The sequence below is a fragment of the Aythya fuligula genome, chromosome 1 (assembly GCF_009819795.1).
Source record: "Aythya fuligula isolate bAytFul2 chromosome 1, bAytFul2.pri, whole genome shotgun sequence".
NCBI classification, from domain to species: Eukaryota; Metazoa; Chordata; class Aves; order Anseriformes; family Anatidae; genus Aythya; species Aythya fuligula.
The window spans coordinates 42,370,420-42,393,730 of record NC_045559.1 but is presented as its reverse complement, the minus strand read 5'-3'; the positions used below and the strand labels follow the sequence as shown (position 1 = coordinate 42,393,730).

Here is a 23,311-nt window from a genome sequence, read left to right as displayed (position 1 = left end):
ATTATTAACAACAATTAGGAATTATTTAAGTGGGGAAACTTCTAGCATTTTGTTTTGAGTCAACATTGAACAGAATAATATTACAGTTGCTTTTCTTCTTTTGTCATCCTAAAACACACAGAATGAAATTTCCCCAGGGAACAGCTGACAACACCATATAGAAATTTGATCGAGTTACACGCTTGAGCTGGGAGCTGAAAGGCAGAGTCCTGGCCTGTCCAAGTTCAGACTTATCACCCTTTATAACAAATTAAACAAAGAATGGAAAGGGAGGAGTAAGAGTGCAGTCCATGATTAATAAAAATATTTAAAGGGCAGCTCTTACCAATTTGCAAGTCGCCATAGTAGCATTTTCACAGCTACATTCTGAAAAGAGAACAAGAAAAGCATATCAGTCAGTTACCTAATTACTTTTATTAACTACAGTGACCAAGGAATAAAGTAATAATTACCACAGTGCCACTCTGGACAACACTGCCCAGGTATTTTTTCCTTCACAAGTTTCATGTCATCTGTACAATTAATAGGAGGATCAGAACAAAGGTTTTCATCACAAACTAAATGGGAAAAAGAGACAGGTATCAGAGTACTAATGAAGAGTACAACAGAGGTACAATGACATAAACGCTGTCTATTTTATTATAGATGTTTTAAATGTATGGATGTATATGAACAATTGTATATTTAAACACTAAGGATCAGATCAGAATCCAGATTAATGTATTGGTATCTAGATAGCCCTGAAAGTAGCTTTTTAGTGTTTGGTGAACTAAATAAACTCTTCAGATTCCACTGGCTGTTCTGGTTAGACCACCATTAAGTATACCAAGAACTTTGAGCCTATCTCAAATGTAGACACCCTCACTTAGAGCCCTTAATCTCTAGCTGAAGCACATCCTAAATGCTGCATCAAAGAAACCTCCACACACACTTCCTGTCATTTTTATTAAATTTGGTAACATATTGAACTAACAGTTATACTCACCACAGTAGTAATGAGGACAACAGTAATGTATGGTATTAAGGTCTACAGTGAGAATTTCCCCTTCATTACACAAGGGAACAGGCTCAATACAGGATTCACAAACTAAATGAAAAACAAAACAAATATTTACAAATTTTAGATAATAGAAAGTTAACGTGCACATTTTATTTATTACTACAAGTCTTATGCCTCTTACTTGGATAACATAACTTTTATGGACTGGTATTCAAATCCAGAAAGATGCAGTGCATGTAGTAGTGCATACACTTAAGTGTCAGGACTTACACTAAGTCATAGACAGCTTGGTGGTAAGGAACTACTGAGGCTCAACTGTGATATGGCACACTGACAACACAGATCATATAATTCAATGGTGAAGATCACTGTATGATAAAATTATGTTTGAAATGAAAGATCCCCAAACCCAAGTGTAATTCATGCTCCAGTCAGCCTGGCCTGTGTGAAATCCCACTGATGTCTTCAGGAATTCCTGGTTAAGTTATAAGGTTTAAAAATATATACTACTTTTGTAAATACTTAACTATTCCTCAGTTACCCACAAAAATAATAGATTTTTTTTTTTACCACAGACATAAGAGAAACAACAGGGATCTTCCTGTTTTGCTTCAACAATGAACTGGTCTTCTCTGCAGTCCAGCTGAGAAGCATTGAAACAAACTGAAGGATCACATTCTGTAGGATATGAAATAACCAGTATTTTAAAAAGAGTCAAAGAAACAATGCTAAAAAGATAAATAAAAAGAAATCTTCTTTTGCTTATTAAAAAAAAAAAAAAAAAAAAAAAAAAAGGACAGTAAATCAAAACTGGCACAAAACACAAATACAAAATAATATTGAGAATTTGAAATAGATATACCATTGCCTGGAGCTATTTACAGTGTCCCATTCTACTAAAAATCAAAACAGCCTGTAAGGCAAACTTTCTTACTACAGACAGTAGAAGCCTGGAAAGTGTCCCAGTAATTGTGTTTTTGTATTTCCCTTACCACATCGGTATTGTGGACAGCAGGACAGAGGGTTGTAGCCTACAACCAATTTTTCATTGGTTTTGCATGTTGGAATAATGGCATCACATAATGACATGTTACATTCTGTGGGATAAAAAAAAAAAAAAAACTGCTTTAACATTTACAAACAAATACAAGTGTAAATCCTACAGTTCAAGCTATTTATACCATTTACTAGGAGATCCACATACTAACAGCAGTCCAAGGCAGCTTGCAGTGCACTGCACATCGGCACGTAAGCCTCCCGGCTCAACCTAGGGCTGGTATAGCTCTGTTCATGTAGCACTGTGCAAGCACAGTGTACCTAAAGCAGGTACTTACTTTGCCCTGCTTCCTACAAATGGAGCCAGCTAAAGTGTCCCAGTGAAAATGTTCCTTAAACAAATCAACAACACAGTGTTAGTTACAGGTAGCTAAGGAACAAAATCACCAGATCTGCTAGACCATTTGTTCTCTTTTTCCCTGAAGACGTTATGAAGAAGGAAGTATCTTCTGCTTAACATTTTTAGCAGCAATAACTATATTCATTTTGCTACAAACCAGGGCTGGGTAGAATACAATCAATGATCATATCATGGAGTAATGTTTTCTTTGAAATGGCATGAGGTCAGAGGATTTAGCACCAAGACACTCATAAGAAATGCAGATAGGCTTGGGTAACTGCCCCAACTACCAAGCTACTTCTTTCATTGAGTATTTGTTAATTTCTTTTGAAATTCTACTGAGGAGCTTAAAAAATCATTTTTTAACAGAAGGTTTGTTTCACTAATGGATGTGGAATACAAAATAAATAAATACATATTTCAGTGAATCACTTCTTACATAGAAGAGAACTTTGCTTTGCTGACCCAACCAGCCACAATTACCTAAAAATCACTTCTCAAAAATGTCACCTTGAACCCTGCCTAAAAATAAACCTCTGCCAACAAATACCAAGCACTTAACTTACACTTATGTTACTGAATACGTGTGCAGCTGGGTACATACCACAAATTTTTTTGGGACAGCAAGCCCTTTCTTCAATGACATGGATGATAACTTCTCCTTCTCTTTCACAAGCTGGTGGTGGATCATCATTACATTCAGGTTCTACAGCAACAACACTTCCATTTTCTAAGCAGTTGTATATGCAACAACCTCTCATGGACTCATTCCAGATCTCCCCAGCAGAGTGGGGTTGGCCTCTGTTATCTGTACATGCTGAGAGAAAAATATCATATCCCGTTGACAAGAAGAGAGTGCAGATTTCCTGCAAGCAACTATTAGTTTGTCATCTAGGTGGCCATACTGCATGAAATAAGAGTGCTGCAGAACATTACAATGAAGGAGCCCCCCCCCAAAATGATGACATTAAAAACCCCAAATGAACAAATGATCTGCTAGGGCTGGGAATAATCAGTTGATGCAGGAGAAAGAAGCTGTCCATTCTACTCATTCCTGAGTACTCTAGGAAAGAAAGCCTGGGAACTATGGAAGGAAGAATGATCATCATTTTTCCTGTGCAGGGTGACATCAGCAAGTGGAGTTAAAGTATAGACTGCTATAGCTTGAGATTAAAGATAGGTTCTGCAGAAGGGAACTATACCAGATTCACACCTACTGAGGACTGAAATAGAACTTAAACATCTCTTACACTGGTCGGTGGTCAATATTAGCAAGTATTTGCCTAGCTCTTCTGTCTTGCTGTACTTACTACATTTTTCTTCTGGAATACAGAGGTCAGAGTCTGTTCTATGTAGAATAGTTCCATTTTTACACACACAGTCTTCCCTTAAATAGGAGCAGGGAGAATCTTCATACAACCACTTATTCAAGCATGTCTTTGCTTCACAGGGTTGCACACAAGGCTGGTATTCCTTGCCCTCTGGACAACTCAATGCTGCAAGTCATAAAAAGAGGAAACTGAGTGCTGGTATCATTCTTTCAGAATTTCATTAGGTATACAGGTAGTAGGAACAATAAAGTATATCACAGAAAGCGTATATTTATATTGTTAGTGGTTCTTTAAATAAGCTTCTTGTTCAATCAAGATTAAAATTCTTTCATGACACTAACTGGTGGTACATTTCAAGAACTTGGACTGTGGCTTACTAATACTGTGATAAAATGAGACAGCACATCCAATAGCAATAGGAAGAAATGTATTTTTTAACTCATCTAAACACTGCAGCAAGATAAAGTCACATTAGAATATAGAACATTGTTATTTGCTTACAGCAATAATCAGATGTCCTCCATTTAATGCAGATATTGTGCTTATTGCATAATGCCACATATGCAGAAAGTGCATCACACTCATAATTCCAAAAATGAGTGCTGTTGATCCACATCTTTTCACAAAACTCCTGTGGTGAAACCTAGGAACACATTGTGATTGAGAATTAACAAGTAGAAGAGTTTTCTGTAGATAAAATTAATCATTAATTACAAGAAATAACAGAGCTGCAGGGGAAATAAAATCACAAGCATTCTCCAAAGTAGAAAATACCTTTTTTTTTTTTTTTTTTCCAGAACAATCATTTTGTAAAACTCGAATTGCCAGAAACTTATTCTCATTAGTAGGCATGAGACTGTAATGCTACTTACAAGAACTTTTGCAGTACTGTCTGATCAGCTAAAAATCAACAATCTCAATTAAACATTGCTGCTATATCTTCCATAAATTCCTGCTGAGTACTCCTTTTGTGTGTGTATAGGGCCTGATTGCCTATGATTGTCTAAATGCAGGTTCCAAACTATCTTATTTGCATTGTTTTTCTTTGCCTAAGTTTACAAAAAAGGTGGGAGAAGTCAGAATTTGTTTTATTCTGCCTATCCACTACTGTGCAACAACCCAGCTCTCCTGGTGGTTTCAGCCAATCTTCAAGCTGTTGTTCACTCCTGCCTTATAGTTTGTTACACAGACGATTCTGTTACCTATCCTTCTCCAGTTGCTTCATGTCTGTGAAGCACACAATATGCACCATCCAGTCTCACTCTGCTACCATAATGTACATGAAAGAAAACAAACTTTGTAATGGATGAACATGCTATGTCAGATTTTGATATAAGCCAGGAAGATATGCAATTGCATCGCACCTGAGGATATGACAGTTCTCCTGGAAACATATATGGAGTAAGTTCTGACTATTCAGATTAAATTATTTCAAAATCAGATATGGTAAAACAATTATGAAAAACCTATTGCTGCCCACTGATGCTATTCTCCCTTCTTGATTCCGCAGTTCATTCCTTGCCATTCAGCGTCTGTGGCAGATAGCTATAAAATCTCTTTAAGCCATGTTTTTAGGAAGACTTCCCTCCATTTTTTCTACCTGGGAAAAATGAGGAGAGGACTTGGAATTGCCTACAATCCCTGTAACAGCATTTGTCTATGATGAAGACCACACAGAGTCATACAAAGCAAATCCAGGTTGGAGAGGCAGAAGAGCTAGAATTGAATCAGGAATCTAGACATGTCCATCTCTGAGAAATATAGGGGCACTTGAATAATTAGTCCTTTTTATATCGAATTATGTGGAGAAAGTCAGTGCTGAGAGAGATGGGCTTTTTCATTTCCCATTGTGGGAAGCAGCTCTGCTGCTCTAGTGGTAGTCTGCATGCTAGAGATACATCTCTGTTTGAAAGCACAGTTTCCAGAAATAAATTATTGTGATTTCTGTAAGAAAAGCTACCAAACTGTCAACACAATAGTAGCAACATTAAAAGCCATTTAACAGGAAATTTCATTAGTCCAATCAGTCTTAGACTACATGAGTTGCTGTTGTATACAGAAGAAGCATGAGGCTTTCATTTGTAGTGACTGTTGTCAAGCTTTTATTAAAAAGCTATCACTCTTCAGTAATATACCTGTGTTGACTAATCAGTAATTTAAGACACAGAGTTAAAGCACAAAGATCCATACAGATGCACTTTTCTTTTTATGTTACATCACCTGAGGAATTATTTACAATAGACAAGATGACAAAAGCATTAGAGCCACCCTGTTACAAACTCATGAAAATAAGCAAAACATAAAAAATCTGCATCTCTCTTACTCTTTTCTTAACAATGCAACTTTCATTTAATTTGCACCTGGAATTTCTTTGAAAATTGTACTCACTTTCTTGTGACAAGGAATGAAAACACTTCTGTTTAACAGTTCTATGCAGTATGTGCAGTTATCTTCAGTACAGTTTCTTACTGGCCTCCTAGTTGTTACATCATGTGATTTCTCAATTGCCCAACTCTTAATGAACATTTCAATTTCTTCCATATTTGTAATTATGGTCCTGTTTTGCATTTTCAGGTCATCAGAAGGGTCTCCATTACACACCCCTGGAGTCAGAGCATCACATTCAAAGTAAAAACAAACAAACAAACAAAAAGGTGTGTTACTTCCTTTGAGAAAGAAAAGTGCACTTGGTAAGATTAACATTGCATCAAGTTCATGTGTGAGACAGACATTTGAATTAATAAATCAGAGCAGCTACATGTTAACTGTAGATCCAACTGTCTAGATATTTTATCATTAGCTTAGCAAGGCAAGCAGATCATATAATACAAGTAATAATGCTTTTCCCAACAAAGAATGAACTTTTAAGAAAAACTGTCATTGAAATATGCTGTTGAGGGGGGGGAAATTCATTGACATGGCACCAAATTCTTTTCTGTTCCACTGAATAGCAATCATCTGCATGGGGGTAAGTGTAAAAGATTTTCAAATTAATTGCACATCGCTGACAATATGACGCTTTATTGAAATTTAATTGGACTTTCTAAATGCAAGAAGTTGTGAAAGAAGCCTTTTGATGAACAAATTGCATTCTTAATTGAAAATATTTTTCCTAACCAATTTATTAATACAAAAGCATTCAAAAAAGCACTCCCCAAGCCCCAAATATCCATTGGCTACCTGAATTAGAGTGCAAATAGAGTGTATTTGGTTAGTTAGTTTGGAAATAGTGTATTTAGTTAATTTATCAATGGAAATACGTATCTGCTATGAACATACAAGAAGTCAATAACTTCTTTCTAACACCTTTTTAATTTCCATAATAGTGTTTTAAATCTCAGAGACAGAATACCCAAAGTTTCTGTATCCTTTCTCCACTTTGCTTCTACACGGCTAATCATAGCCCAAGTCTTCATGCTTCCAGCCCTGTATATATATATAGCTTCCAGGGAACCTGGTGGGCTAGGCTGGTGTGATTGGTGTGATAGGCCCTGCTATTCTCTCTGACAGCATGGGGAAATACAGGAGATGGTATGTGCACTTGATGGTAGCACTGCTTCTTCTTGTCCCAATGCCACCCCACAGTCAGTACTGGCATTAGAATTCTGTAAGATCACCCTATAGATCATCAGCAGCAATACAGATGTAAAAATAAAACCAATTTACCACATAGTCCAACATTTTATTCAGTATGAAGGGGAGAGGACAGAATTCCAGATGGAAACAAACATAAGATAACAGGAAAAAAAAAAAAGAAACAAACTAACTAACTAACTAACTAACTGAGGCTTCATATTTTTTTGCAAAATACCAGGTAGAGCAGCACTGTTAAGTTGAGATTGGATTTTTGTGCATATTCATCTTCCTCCTGTCTTTTCATGACACAAAGAGCAACTATTCTATAATACTTTCTACCTGCAATCTCATCTCATCACAACCTTTCCGGTTTGAATAGAGAAGATACTGGGCATGATACTGGGAAAAGGTGCAGTATCTGCCACAGCCAGCATTCCCCTTCCCTCATAAGATGTAGGAGAACTTTCCTTTTGTTCAAGCAGAATACGGAAATTGATTTTAAATACTTAATCTGCTTAGAATGAAAATGTAAACCATACCTGAATTATTTTGTTTGCTTTTAAAACTAAAAGCAGATTGAAATATTTCAAAAAAAAAAAAAAAATCTGATCAATATGGGATAGATTTCAATAAAATAAATGCACTAGAAAATGAACATTTATGATGCAATTAATGTTACTCTAGAATACCTGCTTACGTTTTTCCATAAAATTCATACTGGCAGAGTTATAAAGATATTATTAGGGAAGCTTGGAACATGCAAAATTTACTGTCATTGTAATTTAAGTCTGAGATACCTCAAACAGCCTTTGACTCTAGATCCAACTGTAACACATCTGGATTTGGATTCACCATCCTTAGAGAACTCAGACCCTTCCCAAGTTACACCTTTTATAAGTGTTTGCATAGCACTAGCTGACACTGCCAGCATCCCATAGTTATCCCTTTCTCCTATAATCATTGAAGCATACTCTCTGTATTTGAACTTCAGCAGTCACTTTTCCATATAAAGTTTTGCCCTTTTCTTTGCTTGGCTTCAATGATATTCTTAGCACAGGAAGAGATGAGTACATTTAAAAAAAAAAAAAAAAAGATAGTTAAATACAGTGTATTGATCACTACTTGTTCTGAAAACTGCTGTTATCAATCATTGCTTTCAAACAGGATTATTGATTTATCCCTGTTAATACAAATTCACAAGCCTACCTCAGATATGATTGTCAGTGTAACTACTGTGAGTCACAAGGAAAGCTATAGGGATAACAGATCACAGACACAAAAGGAAGGTGTAAATTGTAAACATGAAAGTAATTAATTGCGACCATAGCCTCACCACAAAGTCCTTCTGTCTTCATTGATGTGTTAGAGTGTAATCCATACTGTATATCTATGATGCCTGTAACATGAGCCCACTTGATGCTAATACCAGCTGGGGTATTAATGACATACATTGCACCAGTATCCTGAATACTCAGTCCTTCTTTTGAAAATGGTAATGATGGAATTACAGAATCCACTACTACCTACAATAAACCAAATACATTTTAGGGACAAAAGCAATTTGCAAGGATGTGTTTTATATTTATTTGCATCTTAAAGCAAAAGATAATTTTACAGTGTCTGCCACATACAATAGCAGTAGTCACTGTGTTTATATCACAGTGCTTCCTGTTAGCAACTCTGTAACTGCAGATGAAGTAGGCATGAGAAAAAATAATGACGTGGAAGTCTTTTCTAATTAAGGAAGCAATAAATATTATTTATCCTATATCATCTGGTAAAACAAAAAAACAACAACAACAAAAAATGATTATTCTGATTATTCAAAGTTATCTGTTTTAATCTGTTATTGTCTAGCAGAAATGACAGCCTAAATACTTATCAAATCTTGCAAAAGTATTCTGTTCTAGGTTTTCTGGAAATATTGTCTCAAATATAAATACCTTTTGTAGCTTCTTTAAAATCTCAAATCACTTTAAAGTGTTGTATAAAAGGCAAGTGAGGCTTAGTATCAGAAATGTAATTTTTTCTTCTAGCATACCATAAATTACCAGGAACATGAACTGCAGAAGTAGTCCTAGTCTTGTACTACGTTCACTATAAGCCTGACCTACTGTATTCTATAACAGAATAGCTCTCCAGTTATCGCTTAAATGTACACATATATGTTGGTGATATATACTTACTTTTCTTGCTAAACGATTAATAAGTAATTTAGATCTATGTGTTGTTACATTCAACTTCTTAAAACAGAGCCCTGAAGTGCTTGCAGGGGAAACCTTGAAAGAAAAAAAAAAAAAAAGTGATAAAAAAGTTTTAAGGAGTAGAACAACTATTTCAATATATGTAATACCCGTACAATTTATAATTAACAAAGGAAAAAACTACTTACTAGATTTCTTATTGAATTGGCACTCTGAAAAATAAAAAAGTAGATTAGAAGTGCAATGATAATCAGCAGAATTCTTATTTGGCAAGAATAAGTTGAATGTTCTCTTTTTGTTTAAAAGTTCTTCTACAATCAGCTTCCTAATTTAAATCATCCAATATATTCCTTATAAATAATAATAAATAATAAATAATGATAATAAATAATAAAAAATAATACACATTTCCCAGTAATACACTGCACCTTTCAATTAACTAATTTTAGAAACTTTCTTTACTTATTAAAAAGCTAAATAAAAGGGGTTTATATGGCAAATAATACAGAAAAGACAACCCAACAACCTAGACAAGTTGATTAAAAAAAGAATACTTAGGGATATAATGGTCATCCCAATATAATCCCCTGCCTTAACTCTGATAAAACAATTTTACCAAAACATCTTTCCACACACGATTGCAACTCATGTATACCATAGTTCAGCTGGCTTCCAATGAATCACCTTTAACATTGAGAGCAACTCATTAATAGCCTTATGAATCTCAGCATATGTTATAAAACCCTTTTAGAAAATATTTATTAAATAAATACAACTACAGACTTCTCATTTGCCTATGTAAGCTACAACCACACCTTTAGTCTTCATCCAAGAAACAGTGAAAAGAGTAATTCAAAAGAACACATCTAAAACATTACAATGCAAAAGAAACATCTGTGCAGACTCTAAGGATGAGACCGACCTGATGAAAAATGGCAGTCCAAAAATGAAATGTCTGGACTCCCTCTGCAGGCAGAGAGGTAGACAATTGCAAAGTATCTCATCATACTAATCCTGAACTTCTACTACCTTTCTTAAATAAAGACAAAAGATTTTTCCAAGTATTCCAAATATTTCTTCATTTTGACAATACTGTAAAGTATATATTCAGTTGAATTTATGAAAAATGAATTTGATATTTGAAATGATTTGATATGAAAAAAATGATATGAAAAAATATGAAAAATGAATTTATGAAAAATGAAAGTTTTTAGTGATGCATTTTTGCGCTTTTTCATACCTATAACACCAACATTCAAGACAAATTATTGAGGAAAAGCAAGTATCTTACCTGATTAGAAGGACATTTTTCTATATGAGCAACAATAATTTCTCCTGGTAGCTTGACTAGAATATAGGAAGCCATATTACAGAGGGCTATGTTGTTTCCATCAAATGTAATAACACTCAGTTCAGACAGTACAGAACATTGACCTAAAAAAGAACTGTCATTTATTGAGGTTATCATGAAACAGAATACTAGGAATTTCTAAAAACATTATTAGTTTGAGCAGTAGTTGCTTTCATATGAGGTACATTCATGTATATAACGGTGGCATTTTTCTGTAGATAGCATATTGAGCCACAAGAAGAAGAACCTTGTATTATTCAGTGGACATAGCTTAACCAAGTGCTATATGCCCAGGAAATTTTAAAATGGTAAAAATTTTCACTTACAAGAAGGTTTTACAAGTAAGATTAATGAATCTGTACATTGTTAGATGAAATATATACATTAATGTATACAAATATTTGGCATGCTGATAGCAAGATACACATCCATTCTATCTTGAAATAAATATATAAAAATGTGATCTGTGTTTCAGAAACGATGCAAGGCTTTTAACATGACTTCTCTTCAACCTTCTGGTTCCCTTGATAGACAGTCTGCTGCCTATTTCTACAGTTTCTAAATATAATTAAGTACTCCTTTTAGAGCTAAGTGAAGTTTGGGGGGGGGGGGGGGGGGGGGAGGGTCTTTCAGAAAAACAAGAATTTAATTTTTCTTCCCAAAAGTGTAAACATCTCAATGTTTTCTAATGATAGAAATTCTGAAGATTTTCAGTTGAAAATGTTGACATTTGATTTGCAGATCTAATTGCAATGTTTTCAGTTCAACAATCTTTTTGACTGTCCTGAATGCTAATTTAAAGATAACAAAGCATTTAATATATTTCATTGTTTTGCCAATGAGGCCCAAAACAATCTCCTTTAAACTCATTTCAGTGTTCAAATTAATCTTCCCACTGTATTAATCCCTTAATTTATTACTTGAAATTTCCATATTAAGTCTCTGTGTTGTAAGTATATAATAGTAAAATGGTGACTTACAGGGACATTCCCATTCTGGGCAACAACTATCAGTGTTAACTTGAACTGGCATTCCTCGAAAACCACAGTCTGGCTTCTTCACATCCTTAGGACAGTTCCTTGAAAGGTTGTATAACATCCAACCCATATTAACACATATATACTGGCTACATTTGTCGACAGGTTCAAGATATCTTGGCTGTCATATATGGAAAAAACAACCAGAGTCAACTTTACACTCATTGTACTTATGAAGTCCAGGTGATCGCTTGTTTATTGCCCTACTCTGAGACAGAATTAACATATCTATGTGACTCCTCCTATATATTTGACTTTGGGTCTGGAAGCTGGACTAAAATATTCTTTTGTCATGCAACTTTAGATACAGTACAAACACCTGATCTTGCATTTGACTACCATGAGATGCATAGGATATCAGCAAGCTAACCATAGGCTTTAGATCTCTCCCAGGCAACCTGGTCACAGGTTAAAAAAAAAAAAAAAGAGAGAGAGATAATTAAATTAATATTCTGCGCTGCTAGTACTAGAAAATAAAAGACCCCTAAGTAACCAGAACACTGGGAACAAAAATGTAGCACTTCCTCGGAGAGAATAAATACATACACACACACAAAAAAAAAAAAAAAAAGGCATTAAAATAAATTGCATTAAAATAAGCAGAATTCTGAATATAGTTTGGACAGTTAAATTCTTCAGGCTGACAAGCCAAGGAGGCTTGGGTGAAGCAAAAATGTCCTCCAATTTAAATACTGAGTGTCTAACTTTGCTGTATAGACTTAATTATTGTGCAGTTGTTATTTGCATCAGTTATTTTGGAAAAAATTGCTTATTTGTCACATATGACAGTGATGAATGTCAATTCACCTACACCCCTCCTGTTCCATCTAGTGACAGTGGAATACTCTATATAAACCATTATAATACAAACACATTTAAAAAAATACAGAATCATGCATTCCCATCATTTTATACCCTATCAGAAAGAAAGAAAAGCAAAACAGAAAGGTCCGATTATGCACAAAACTCCCATTTCTATGGACTATGGCTTTTTTCTGCACCTCAGAAATATATTTTGCTGTCTAGAATCAGCATATAGCTTTAGACTTTTTTTTTTCCTGAGCAACATATCGGGGGGGAGAGGGGGGGTTGGTCTATTCTCCCATGTGCCTGTTAGTGTTAGGTCAAAGGTTGGATTCAATGATCTTGAGGTCTCTTCCAACCTAGACAATTCTGTGATTCTTTGATTCTGTGATATCTAAGTTGCAAAATATACCAGGGCAGTAAAAGTGCAGTGATACAACAATCCTCTAAGAATAATTCATTTTTACACAATAGAAAAAAAAAAAAAAAAAAAAAAAAAAAACCACAAAAAAAGATACTTAAAATCTCTGGTATAACATGCTGAATATCAGTATAGATATCCATACATTAACACATCAAGGCAAGTAAAACTTATCATACCACGCATTCAGAAGATGTATACGACAGTGCATGCATCATTGTGCCAGAAGAAGCCTTGTCAGCTATAGCTGTCAATGTTTCTGTGCTTGCCAGAGAAGTTTGTGTTTCCACAGTCTCTGAAGGGGAAGAAAGCACCATTTCACCAATAGAATGGGATAAATCTATTATAGTTCAGTTCTCCAACTCTGGTCTTTGTTAAATTGAAATAAGGTTTACCTGTTTCCTGTGTTAGAATTTTAGACCAATCTGATGTTGTTACATCTGGAACTTCAGAGAGATTTTTTGCTAAGGTTATATTTCTTTCTCTTGAAAAGGGTGAACTCTGACCTGCAGGTACTGTCAAATAAGGCAGGGAAGATTTCTCTGTTGTGGTTGACTTTGTCTTGGTTACATTTCTTTGCAAATGTGAAGTCTGGCTGCTTTCTAAAGTATCTGAAGTTCTTTCAAATAAGGTTGCATACTTAAATTCTGAAGCTGTAAATGACAAACTCTTTGTCTGTGACAATGGGTTTGTAGTACCAGTTGTTTTCATGATTGTCATTTTTGGAGTTTCTGTACTGCTCTCTGAAACGTGAGATGCTGGAGATGTAAATAAAGACTTGTGTGATACATACATAGGTGTTTCTATGGTAGTAGAAACTGAAGATGAAGCCATATGAAACTTCAAATCAGCAACAAAAGAATCAGATGTTTTTGTAGTAATCCTAGGGGCTACAGTAGTGTCAGAAGCAATTAATAAACTGGCTGAAGAACTAGGTGGTATTTTTACAAAAGTATAAAATGCTTTTAGGGATGTAGCATTCACTGTTGTGTTCATTATCATTGGTGTAGTGGATTGAGTGATGATTCCAGCTGACATAACTGATATTCTTCCATCTTCTGCTGAAGAACTTACCGAAGAACTCTGCTTTCCTAGAGAAACAGTAGAGATATGAGTGGTCTTAGGAGGAGGTGAAGACATGGAGACCCTACCAGACTGGCTTTCTAAAGTGAACTTAGGAGTTTTAGGCATTAGTAAAGAGGGCATTATACTGGATGTGTTTAGTGCTGCTGAAAGGCAAGTACAACAGCTAACGTTTAAAGCGAATGTAGGAAAATCTGCAGAAGTTGCAAAGTCTGTAACTGGACCTTTTGAGACTCCTTGTGCATCTAGAGATGAAACTGGTATTTGGGTAGCAGTTATATTTTGTGTTAATGAAGATGTCCTGCTGAATATGGGAATCACTGAAAAACTTGTAGTATGAGATGTCACAGAGGATGGTAGTGATGTTGATAAGATTTTAAGTAGAGATGATGGTATTGTGAAAGAAAGATCTTTAGGAAAGAAAGTGCTTGCACTCTGTGCAACAGGCATGACTTTCATCTCTGTGCGAGGACTTATTAGGTACTCTGTAATTTTTTCAGTGGTAATGTTGCATTTGGAGGTAATACCAATGTCCTAATAGGGAAGACTGTAGAACTAAAGATTTTCTTTGGCTTTTTAGAAATGAACGACAGTGAAAAGGAATCAATGAGCCTTATGTATTTATTTTCTGTTGAGGCTAAGCTTGCTAAAAACATATCAGAGATTGTAGGATTGACTAGTAGAGACTAGAGAAGTGGAAGGTTCTTTATAAATACTTTTTGCGACAACAGTGACATCTCTCATAGCTTTGGGCTTCAGGGAAGTAGTCAGAGAATGCACTGGTATTGAGACTGTGTGTGTTATAGAAGGACTTGAAGAAGTTTTTATAGGAATTTGAGAAGCAACTTGAGGTAAAGATCTCTATGGGCATTTCACTATGGGCAAAGCAGTAGAAATACTGCCTTTCATTAATGGAGATGTCTGCTTAGAAACAGACACTGAAATTTCCACTGAAGATAAAAATGGCTTTGGAGAAAACCTAGCTAAAGAACTTGTATTTAATGGTACCAGAGAAGTTTTAGACAAGGGTTTGGTTGCTTCCAAAGATGAAGCTGTGATTAATTTTCTCAAATCTAGTTGTTTTAGGAATTTGAGAAGCTGCTGAAGTCAATGCAGAAATGGGTGTTGAGTGAACTACAGGTTGGCCAAAACCAGACATAGTTCTAATAAAGTGGATACAGGAGAAGTAGGTGTACTTAATGTCAGCCGTGAACCTAGAAGAAATATGGATCTTGTGAAAGTTGCTCTGCCAGCCAGCAAAGCAGGCAAAGACACTTCAGAAGATACTCCTGTTCCCTTAGAATGACTTACTGAAGGACTCCTACTCCTCACATTCCCTGCTGGCAGCTCAGAAGTGACAGATGATGGTTTGGAGATCAAATTTGTTGAGGTAGAGGGAACAGTTCCTGTCTGGGCGGTTGATGCTTCAAGTGGAAGTGGAACTACCCCCAGTGAATTGTGTATTAAAAATGTAGAACCTGTTGGAAGAGGGCTGGCACTGAGTAAGGTTGTTGAAGTTGTTATTGGAATAGGTAAAGTTATAGATGGGGTAGAACTGACAGTATATGATGTGACTGCTGAAGTTTGAAAAGCAGTTAGAAAATCTGTTGAAGATATGAGTTTGGAAAGGACAGAAGGGCTTGCTGTGCTGTGAGGTACACCAGAAGGCTCCACTGTACTTGATAATGAAAATGTCGAATAGGTGGCTGCATTAGATGCTTCCAGTGAGTAAAACTCTGTAATGGACTGCGCTGACATATTCATTCCTGCTGACGTTGTGTTTGCCTTCATGGTAATTTCGGTTGTCATATGGGTATGAGTTGACTCAGTCCCTGAAGTAACAAGAATAGGATGTTTCTGAGGAAATGTCGCTCTGGTAGTAATCATGTGAGGGTATAACATTGAAGGTTTTGTTTCAATTGCTGATTCCACAGGTGTCACAGGTATACCTAAAATGAAAATGCACATTTCACTGTCTTTTGTGGGTTATTGGTAAAGCAAGATAGCAACATCTATGTATACTCAAGTCCCATTTAAATACTAACAAATCAGAGCATAATTTTGCTGAAAAGATAAGTTACCAATGGTTCCAGGTTGCCTGATGGCTTTGAGGAACTCAACTCACTCTCAAGAAGATTCTAATTTTCTTTGCAAATGGAGTAGCCAATTTTTATTATTACTGAAAACCTTGAATTTGCAGAGCAGTTTTGAAGCAACAAGGGAACTCTATGGAAAATTCAGTAAATCTAAAATAGTAAAGAAAATTGGCATAAGTAGATTATAGAGTATGTTATCTTCTTTTACATCTTTGGAAGGCGGTGTAATATGTGAGATAACTTTGTACTAGCAAATATCAAAATGCAATTAATTTAAATTTGTAAAGGAAAAAATTAAGTATTAAAATGCAATAGTTGTGTTAAAAGAATGCAATATTCCAAAAATAAGCAAATAGTGGTATCTTCACACACCAGAAGTTATTAAATTGATATAAGGAAGCTGTTAGGGATGGTTCACCTACTGAAAAGTCTGAATTTTTCACCGCAGCAATATTTTTTCCATTTGAGATCTTTCATATACATATGACACTCTAGCATTATATAGTCAAATCACGGTTACAGTAAGTCTAAAAACACCAGAAATGTTGAATTTCATGCTATTAGATAAATGAAGGTATTCAATGTAAATACTCATATGAATGTAGAAGATTTATTTTGGATGACTGGGAATGGAGCCTAGGTCTCAGAGAGAAGCTCTTCAATAGAAAGATATTTTGTTAAAATATTTAATAAAAATAAATAATAATAATAAAATCAAAATACATCTGATTAAATCACTTCTCATTATCTGTAAAACACTTTATAAGATTAGACTAATATCATAAAATATACTTACAATCTTCTGGGTAAACACATTTAAGTGTGACCTCATCAAGGATCATGTTTTTGGGACAGTATGGCAAGCATCCTTCAACCCTTTAAAATATTGTATAGTTACTTCTAAAGCCACAGCAGAAATATAAATCAATTTTTAATTATTTTATTTTGGTAAAATGAAACATTTGAATGTCTTCCACATCAGAGTTCTGAGAACTTTCCGGTGTAAAGATGAACACAGAATTCTGAGTTATATTAAGGTCAATGAGACAGCACAATTCTGTTTCTAAATTGTTAATAATCAATTATTTGCATATACTGATGGATGTGATGGCTTTGGAGCATTCTGCTTCCACAAACAGGTGGAAGTTCAGGTGCCTAAGCTGAACAGATTCCAACAGGACCAAGAACTTAACTTGCAAGAGTGCTGTTTTTCCCAGATATGTTCATTTCAGATATAAAGATATTTAGACTGACTCTATAAAAAGTCTCATTCAAGTCTATATATTATCTTACCTTTTAATTATGGGGGGAATTTTAATAATAAAATTATTTAATAAACAACCAGTCTGCCAATACAGAAAAAATGTAAAAATAGCAAGACAGGAAATTAGTTATATTAGAAATAACCCTAACTACAGATTGCATAGGCCCATGGAGATAATCTGAAATTCAAAATATCATTTCTTTTCCACCGGATTTTGTGTCTTGAGTTTTTAGACATATTTTCTTTTGGTTTATTTATAAAAATTCACTTTCCATAGATGCTGGGGAGATCCATGGAAACAGGAAAGCTTGTTACTAAGACTAACTAACACCAGCAGGGTAAAATCCCTCCTGTCATGCCAAAGACCATCTTTTAGTATAAAGTTCCATCCTCTCACAGGAGAGGGCGTCATTCACCCTAACTATTCCTCTATCTTTTGGTCTCAAACTTTTAACCACCAGAAAGATTAAATCAGTTACAGTATCATGAGACACTAGTTTAGGATTTGAATATATAATACCCATTGAAGGGAACAGAGTTCATTTCATCTGTATATGTCAACCTAGCACTACCAGAAGCTAATCCCCTAGGCTAAATACAAACCCTTTTATTCTTTGTTCCTTATGACAAAAGATCACATGTAAACAAGAATATACAACATGGAAAACAAGTGGCTTGTTGCAAATGTTTTCACACTAATTGTGAGAGTTGCTATTGAAATTTGGATGACTAAAAATTAATGGACATTGCAGCTGAAGTAATTTTCAGAAAACATACTGTATGAACATTAAATGAAAAAATATAGCAGTAATATTGAGCTTAATTTAACTTACGGAGGAAGAAATTTACATGCTATTCCTTCAGGATCACTACATGTTTTAAAACAAGGATTAGCACAAGGTTCATATCTCCATTCACACATCCTTCTATAAGGCACAGAGGCACTGAGTTCTGAGAAAGAAGAAGGTATTATTTATTGGTTTAGTAGTAAAAAACAAACAAACAAAAAAAAAAACACATACATTTATAGTATTTTTTATATCCTTGGAATTTTCAGAAAAATGTAAAAAAGGAAAACCTGGTATGGAAATATTCAAGAACTTTAACAGGTGAGATTTTGTTCATTTATGTCATTTGAATAAGTATTTTAAATTCAGTCAAGGTAAAAGACACTGAAACATCAAAGATACAAACAACTACTCGTTTTTCACAACATATTCTGTTTAAAAAGATCAGTTAAACATAGTTAAACACAGTGAATGTATTCTTTGTTTCAGATGTGATACTGTTACTCCATTTGTTTAAGAAAAAAATAATAAAAGATATCTGTAGCTCAATAACAAGACATTAACATGCACTTTTTGTGACATGCCACATTTATTTTGAAAGAATAAAACAATGACAATATAGTCAAAAGATAAAGTGTCCTTTGTATCTGAAAATAATAATAATAACATTTGGATGTAGAATGGAAGACAAAGACAGAATAGTAATTAAGAATAGGATAAAAATACTTGTTACTATTGCTAATGCATGAGAAATGCTCTGAAGGCAAGCAGAAGAAATCAAACTTATCCCTGCAGGTTATGCAAAATTTACCTTCAATACTAAAGCTACTTAGACGTTTGAATTCTTCCGAGTCATCATACTTCGCCACTTTAACACCAGATGATGTGAGAATGATGAAAAAGCCTTTTTTACTGTGCAGTTCGAAGGCACTGAGCCCTGGACTCCAGAGGCCATGGTGGTGGAAAAACGTGGCTCGTCTCCGAAAGGAGGCACTTGCCTGCCACTGTTCCAGCCCAATGGTTTCATTAGCATGTATGTACAGAAAGTAGTTTGGCCTTTCAGCAGATTCAAGGGAAACAAGAGAGAGAGCTTCGACAAAATAAATAAATAAATAAATAAAAGTAAATTAATTGCAAACTTTTCATAGAAAACAGTCTGAAAGTGACATTCAATCTATATATTGGCTAAGTGGCTCCTTTCAAACACCTGCTTTATAGAAAAATAAATAAATAATCTATGGTATGGAAAAGGTAGAAATGCAGGTCAAAAAGAAACTTCAAGTGATCGCATAATGCAGAACTCACAAAAGAGCTAATCAGAAAAAACTACATTCTGCCTACTACTACCAGCCTTCAAAATAATTCATAAGCAGTCTCAGCTTGGGATATGCTCAAATGGAGATAGTTTTTCCTAAGCTTTGGACATCCAACTGTTCAACTGCAATGAAATTTGTTTAGTAAGTAACATCGCAAATTCTGTAAGACCATGCTTTATTTCATCTTCATGTCAAGCTCTTTTTACATGCAGTCATATCCAGAAATACGGTAAGAAAACTCATGGGCAAATAAAAGACTCAACCCCCTGTTTTTTCTACTCCTCCCGAAAATGGAATGTGAAGAAAATTCTCTGAGAGTTTAAGAACTTAGAATAAGGCCGACTTCAGATCTGTCTGTCGCCTTGAATACAATCTAACAATATCTTTAATCTAGATGAGCACTACCTCATCCCTCACAAATATGAAAACTGTGTACTACACAGACATAATGAATATTTTACTTATACTTGACACTGGTTGGAAAATTGGACAAGACTGAACTAATTCTTCTATTTTATACACTTTCTGTTTTTAAAATTGTAGCTAAAAACCTACATGGAAAATTGTCCACAGCTTGTGCCTATAGTTTCAAATTTTATAGTAAATACAGCCCTTCTCCATGTTGACTTTTGAGGGTTTAGAATTTTGTCAAAAAATTAAATTCTGTAACTACAGAAAACAATGAGAAAGTCAATATTGACTTCAGTGGCACAAACTCATTGTTCATGAAGAAAAGAAAACATACATACACAGAAGGCAGAAGGTAAAATATTTAAACATCTATTTTTGGATATATTGGTTGGGTCTGTCTCTGATAAATGAAGAACAGACTTTAGGAATAGCTGTTGACCTATGAAACTTCCTTCTACATTATATTGAGATATTGCTCGCTAATAATGCAGGAGCCAGATTGGTTGTTCTAATTTGCATGCTTTATGGTGCATTAATAGTCACAAAAAAAGAACAATAGAAAAGAAATTATTTTAGTGGAGGCAAAATTTTCTTCACTGATCTTCAGAATTGTTATTTTTTAGATACATATGCAAATTTTTCTATTTTACAGTTAGACAATCTAATTACATTTTTCTCAAGAAGGAATTTTTCACTCATATTTTGCAGCATATCTAAAACAATTTCTGCACAGTCAGCTTTAGAGATGGCAGGTAGGTTTTTCTTTTTTTTTTTCCAAAAAGTCAGTATTCATCCTCAAAAGTAGAATACTTCATTGTTATTACTCTAATAAATAAAAATAACTAGACTATTTTAGGTTTAGAAGGTGCAGCAAAAAAACATTCATATAGTTTGAAAAACATGTATTGACATTCACAGTAATGTTGAGAACACTTACATAAATCTTTATCTTTGAAAAGACCTGGAGTTATCATGAAACTGAAAAATACATTTCCATATGCTCCAGTTCTAGGCAGGGGAAATATCCTTCTACTAGATAGATTAGCTCCTATAATTGTGTCATTTTCTCCAGAACTTGCCAAAATATAGGGTCCTTCACCAAGCCCTAAGGGAAGAAAAATCAAATTTTAAAAGAAAAAACAATCCTACTTGCATAACACACAAAACTTAAGCCTTAGCTGACATAATATATTGCCTTAAATGTTTCACCTTACCTGGAATCAAATATTTTATGAACTACGGCTCAATGCCTCAAGGTATTATGCTGGAGTAGGTCTGTATCTATCTGTTCAAGGTACTCCATTCCTCTTTGCTTGCTTTCCAGAACAGAATCGATACAAAGTGAGCATAAAGTGTGGGAAGCAATCCTCATAAAATGGCACATGCAAGAAAGCCATCTGGGTTGCCTTTGTGTAGTATTTTGTCTTTCATGTGTCCTTATTTCCATATTTTGTAATATCAACAGAGTAATATTATTCCCCAAATAGACACTGAAAATACTCCAACAAGGCAATTAAAAAAGAAGGCTGTAATTGAACTTTTGGCAGCACCCTTGCTTAAGCAGTTGTCTAGTTCATCTTCTCCCACAGACCACTTGCTTCTGTCCCCCTACAGCCCCATTTATTATGCCATCCTAAGTACTTCATCAGTAAACTAATCCTACTGAAAAATGACCAGCTAAATTTTCCAGTCTGGTTCAGCACATAGTCATCCAAAAGTTCATGCCAATATAGCGGTGACAACAACTTCAGCTGGTACTGCTGCCAAAATGCTGCTGTCCCAACTATGCCCCCAGACATCCTATAACATACCCTTAAAGCTATTTCTGCGGCGCTGGAAAGGCTCACGGGGATACACTGAGATATAACAGCATCAGTCTTTGTCACTATACCCCACTGAAAGAACCAAGAGCAGCATACTTCTAGGACCTTGCTTTGTGAGTAATAAACAAGCTTTGTAAATTTTTAGAAAGCTTTTAATCCTTTAATACCAGTGAGAAGACTGAACCCCTATCCTAACCTAGAACATCTGCTCTCTGATATGACTCTTCTAAGAGGGAAGAACTTATCTTAATAATGAGATTTGGCTTTGCTAGAAGTTAAACACCATTTTCTGAAGAGAACTGCAAGAAAATAACCAGTGTTTTTATAATGAAGCTATGCTAGAGTTTGTATACACTGGAAGCTCACAAACTTGCCACAATGTGATCCCTTTTATGGAAGTGGCAAGTCAGTTACCGACTCTACCCTAAATCATGGGATGTTCATCCCCATGTACTAACAGACATTTTGCCTGTGACTTCAGCAAAAGCAGGACTAAGCTGTTACTGAGAAAGTTTCCACAAATGTTCAACAGTTTGACATCATGCAGAACTAAAAAGAATCAGAGGAAGAGCCATCCCACACACCAGAAGGTGTTTTGATGGCATTCAATGGTCACAGAATCACAGAATTTTCTAGGTTGGAAGAGACCTCAAGGTCATCGAGTCCAACCTCCAACCTAACGCTAACAGCCCTCCACTAAACCATATCCCTAACACATACTGCCCTTGATTTTCTTACTACTTTTTAAGTAAGACAAAATTCCACATTGCAAGGAATATTGTAGAAAGCTAGGTATACCTAGCAATATCTAAATTCTGCTAAAGTAGAGGGATGGACTGCTCTACAGCAGAAAAGCATTGTCTACTGTATGATGCTCATTACAGGCTGCAAATTGCTAAAAAGGATGTATTGAAAGTCACATTTGTGTGATTGCAGTTAGCCAATTTTCCCTTCTTTTTTAATATCTCACTTCCTACAAATGCTTGCATAGTATCCATGACAGGATGCCACAGGAAGTTTATTGCATGAATACTACTCTCATTCTAAGGCGTTAGTTACTTTACAGTACAGGAGTTAGTTACTTTACGGTAGAGTACTTGTGAGACCAGTGTAGAAAATCATGTATCTTACCAATTTCAAAATGTAATAGGTCTCATTTCTGCATTCTGGAGCACAAGAACAAGCTAACTTCCTTCTAGAGCTTCTCCCTGACTTCAAAAATGTGCTGCATGGCACAGCAATCCACCCACATGCTGAAAATGTTGAGGTTATGAATTGAGACATTAGGAAACACAAAGATTATTTAACACTTTCACCCATTAAAAGTAGAAACAAACCAGTTCTAACTACACTTGCCAAGTCAAAGAATCATCCCATCAGTTGGTTCAACCAAATTCTTGATTGAATTAG

At 35.1% G+C, this 23,311-nt stretch overlaps 1 protein-coding gene across 1 annotated transcript in view; it reads right to left on the bottom strand.

The window, feature by feature from the left end:
* Positions 1-23,311, bottom strand: part of OTOGL (otogelin like) — a 96,719-nt gene that overhangs the window by 12,211 nt on the left and 61,197 nt on the right. The window contains exons 32-50 of the mRNA XM_032207556.1: positions 21,016-21,183; positions 19,163-19,441; positions 18,397-18,514; positions 17,096-17,175; positions 15,515-16,152; positions 11,839-12,016; positions 10,799-10,941; positions 9,696-9,719; positions 9,490-9,582; positions 8,637-8,826; positions 6,116-6,330; positions 4,229-4,370; positions 3,707-3,892; positions 3,001-3,213; positions 1,993-2,097; positions 1,571-1,678; positions 986-1,087; positions 453-557; positions 326-366 (exon numbers count right to left, since the gene is read on the bottom strand). Of these exons, the coding sequence (XP_032063447.1) occupies positions 326-366; positions 453-557; positions 986-1,087; positions 1,571-1,678; positions 1,993-2,097; positions 3,001-3,213; positions 3,707-3,892; positions 4,229-4,370; positions 6,116-6,330; positions 8,637-8,826; positions 9,490-9,582; positions 9,696-9,719; positions 10,799-10,941; positions 11,839-12,016; positions 15,515-16,152; positions 17,096-17,175; positions 18,397-18,514; positions 19,163-19,441; positions 21,016-21,183 (3,128 nt within the window). The remainder of the gene's footprint in view (positions 1-325; positions 367-452; positions 558-985; positions 1,088-1,570; positions 1,679-1,992; positions 2,098-3,000; positions 3,214-3,706; positions 3,893-4,228; positions 4,371-6,115; positions 6,331-8,636; positions 8,827-9,489; positions 9,583-9,695; positions 9,720-10,798; positions 10,942-11,838; positions 12,017-15,514; positions 16,153-17,095; positions 17,176-18,396; positions 18,515-19,162; positions 19,442-21,015; positions 21,184-23,311) is intronic.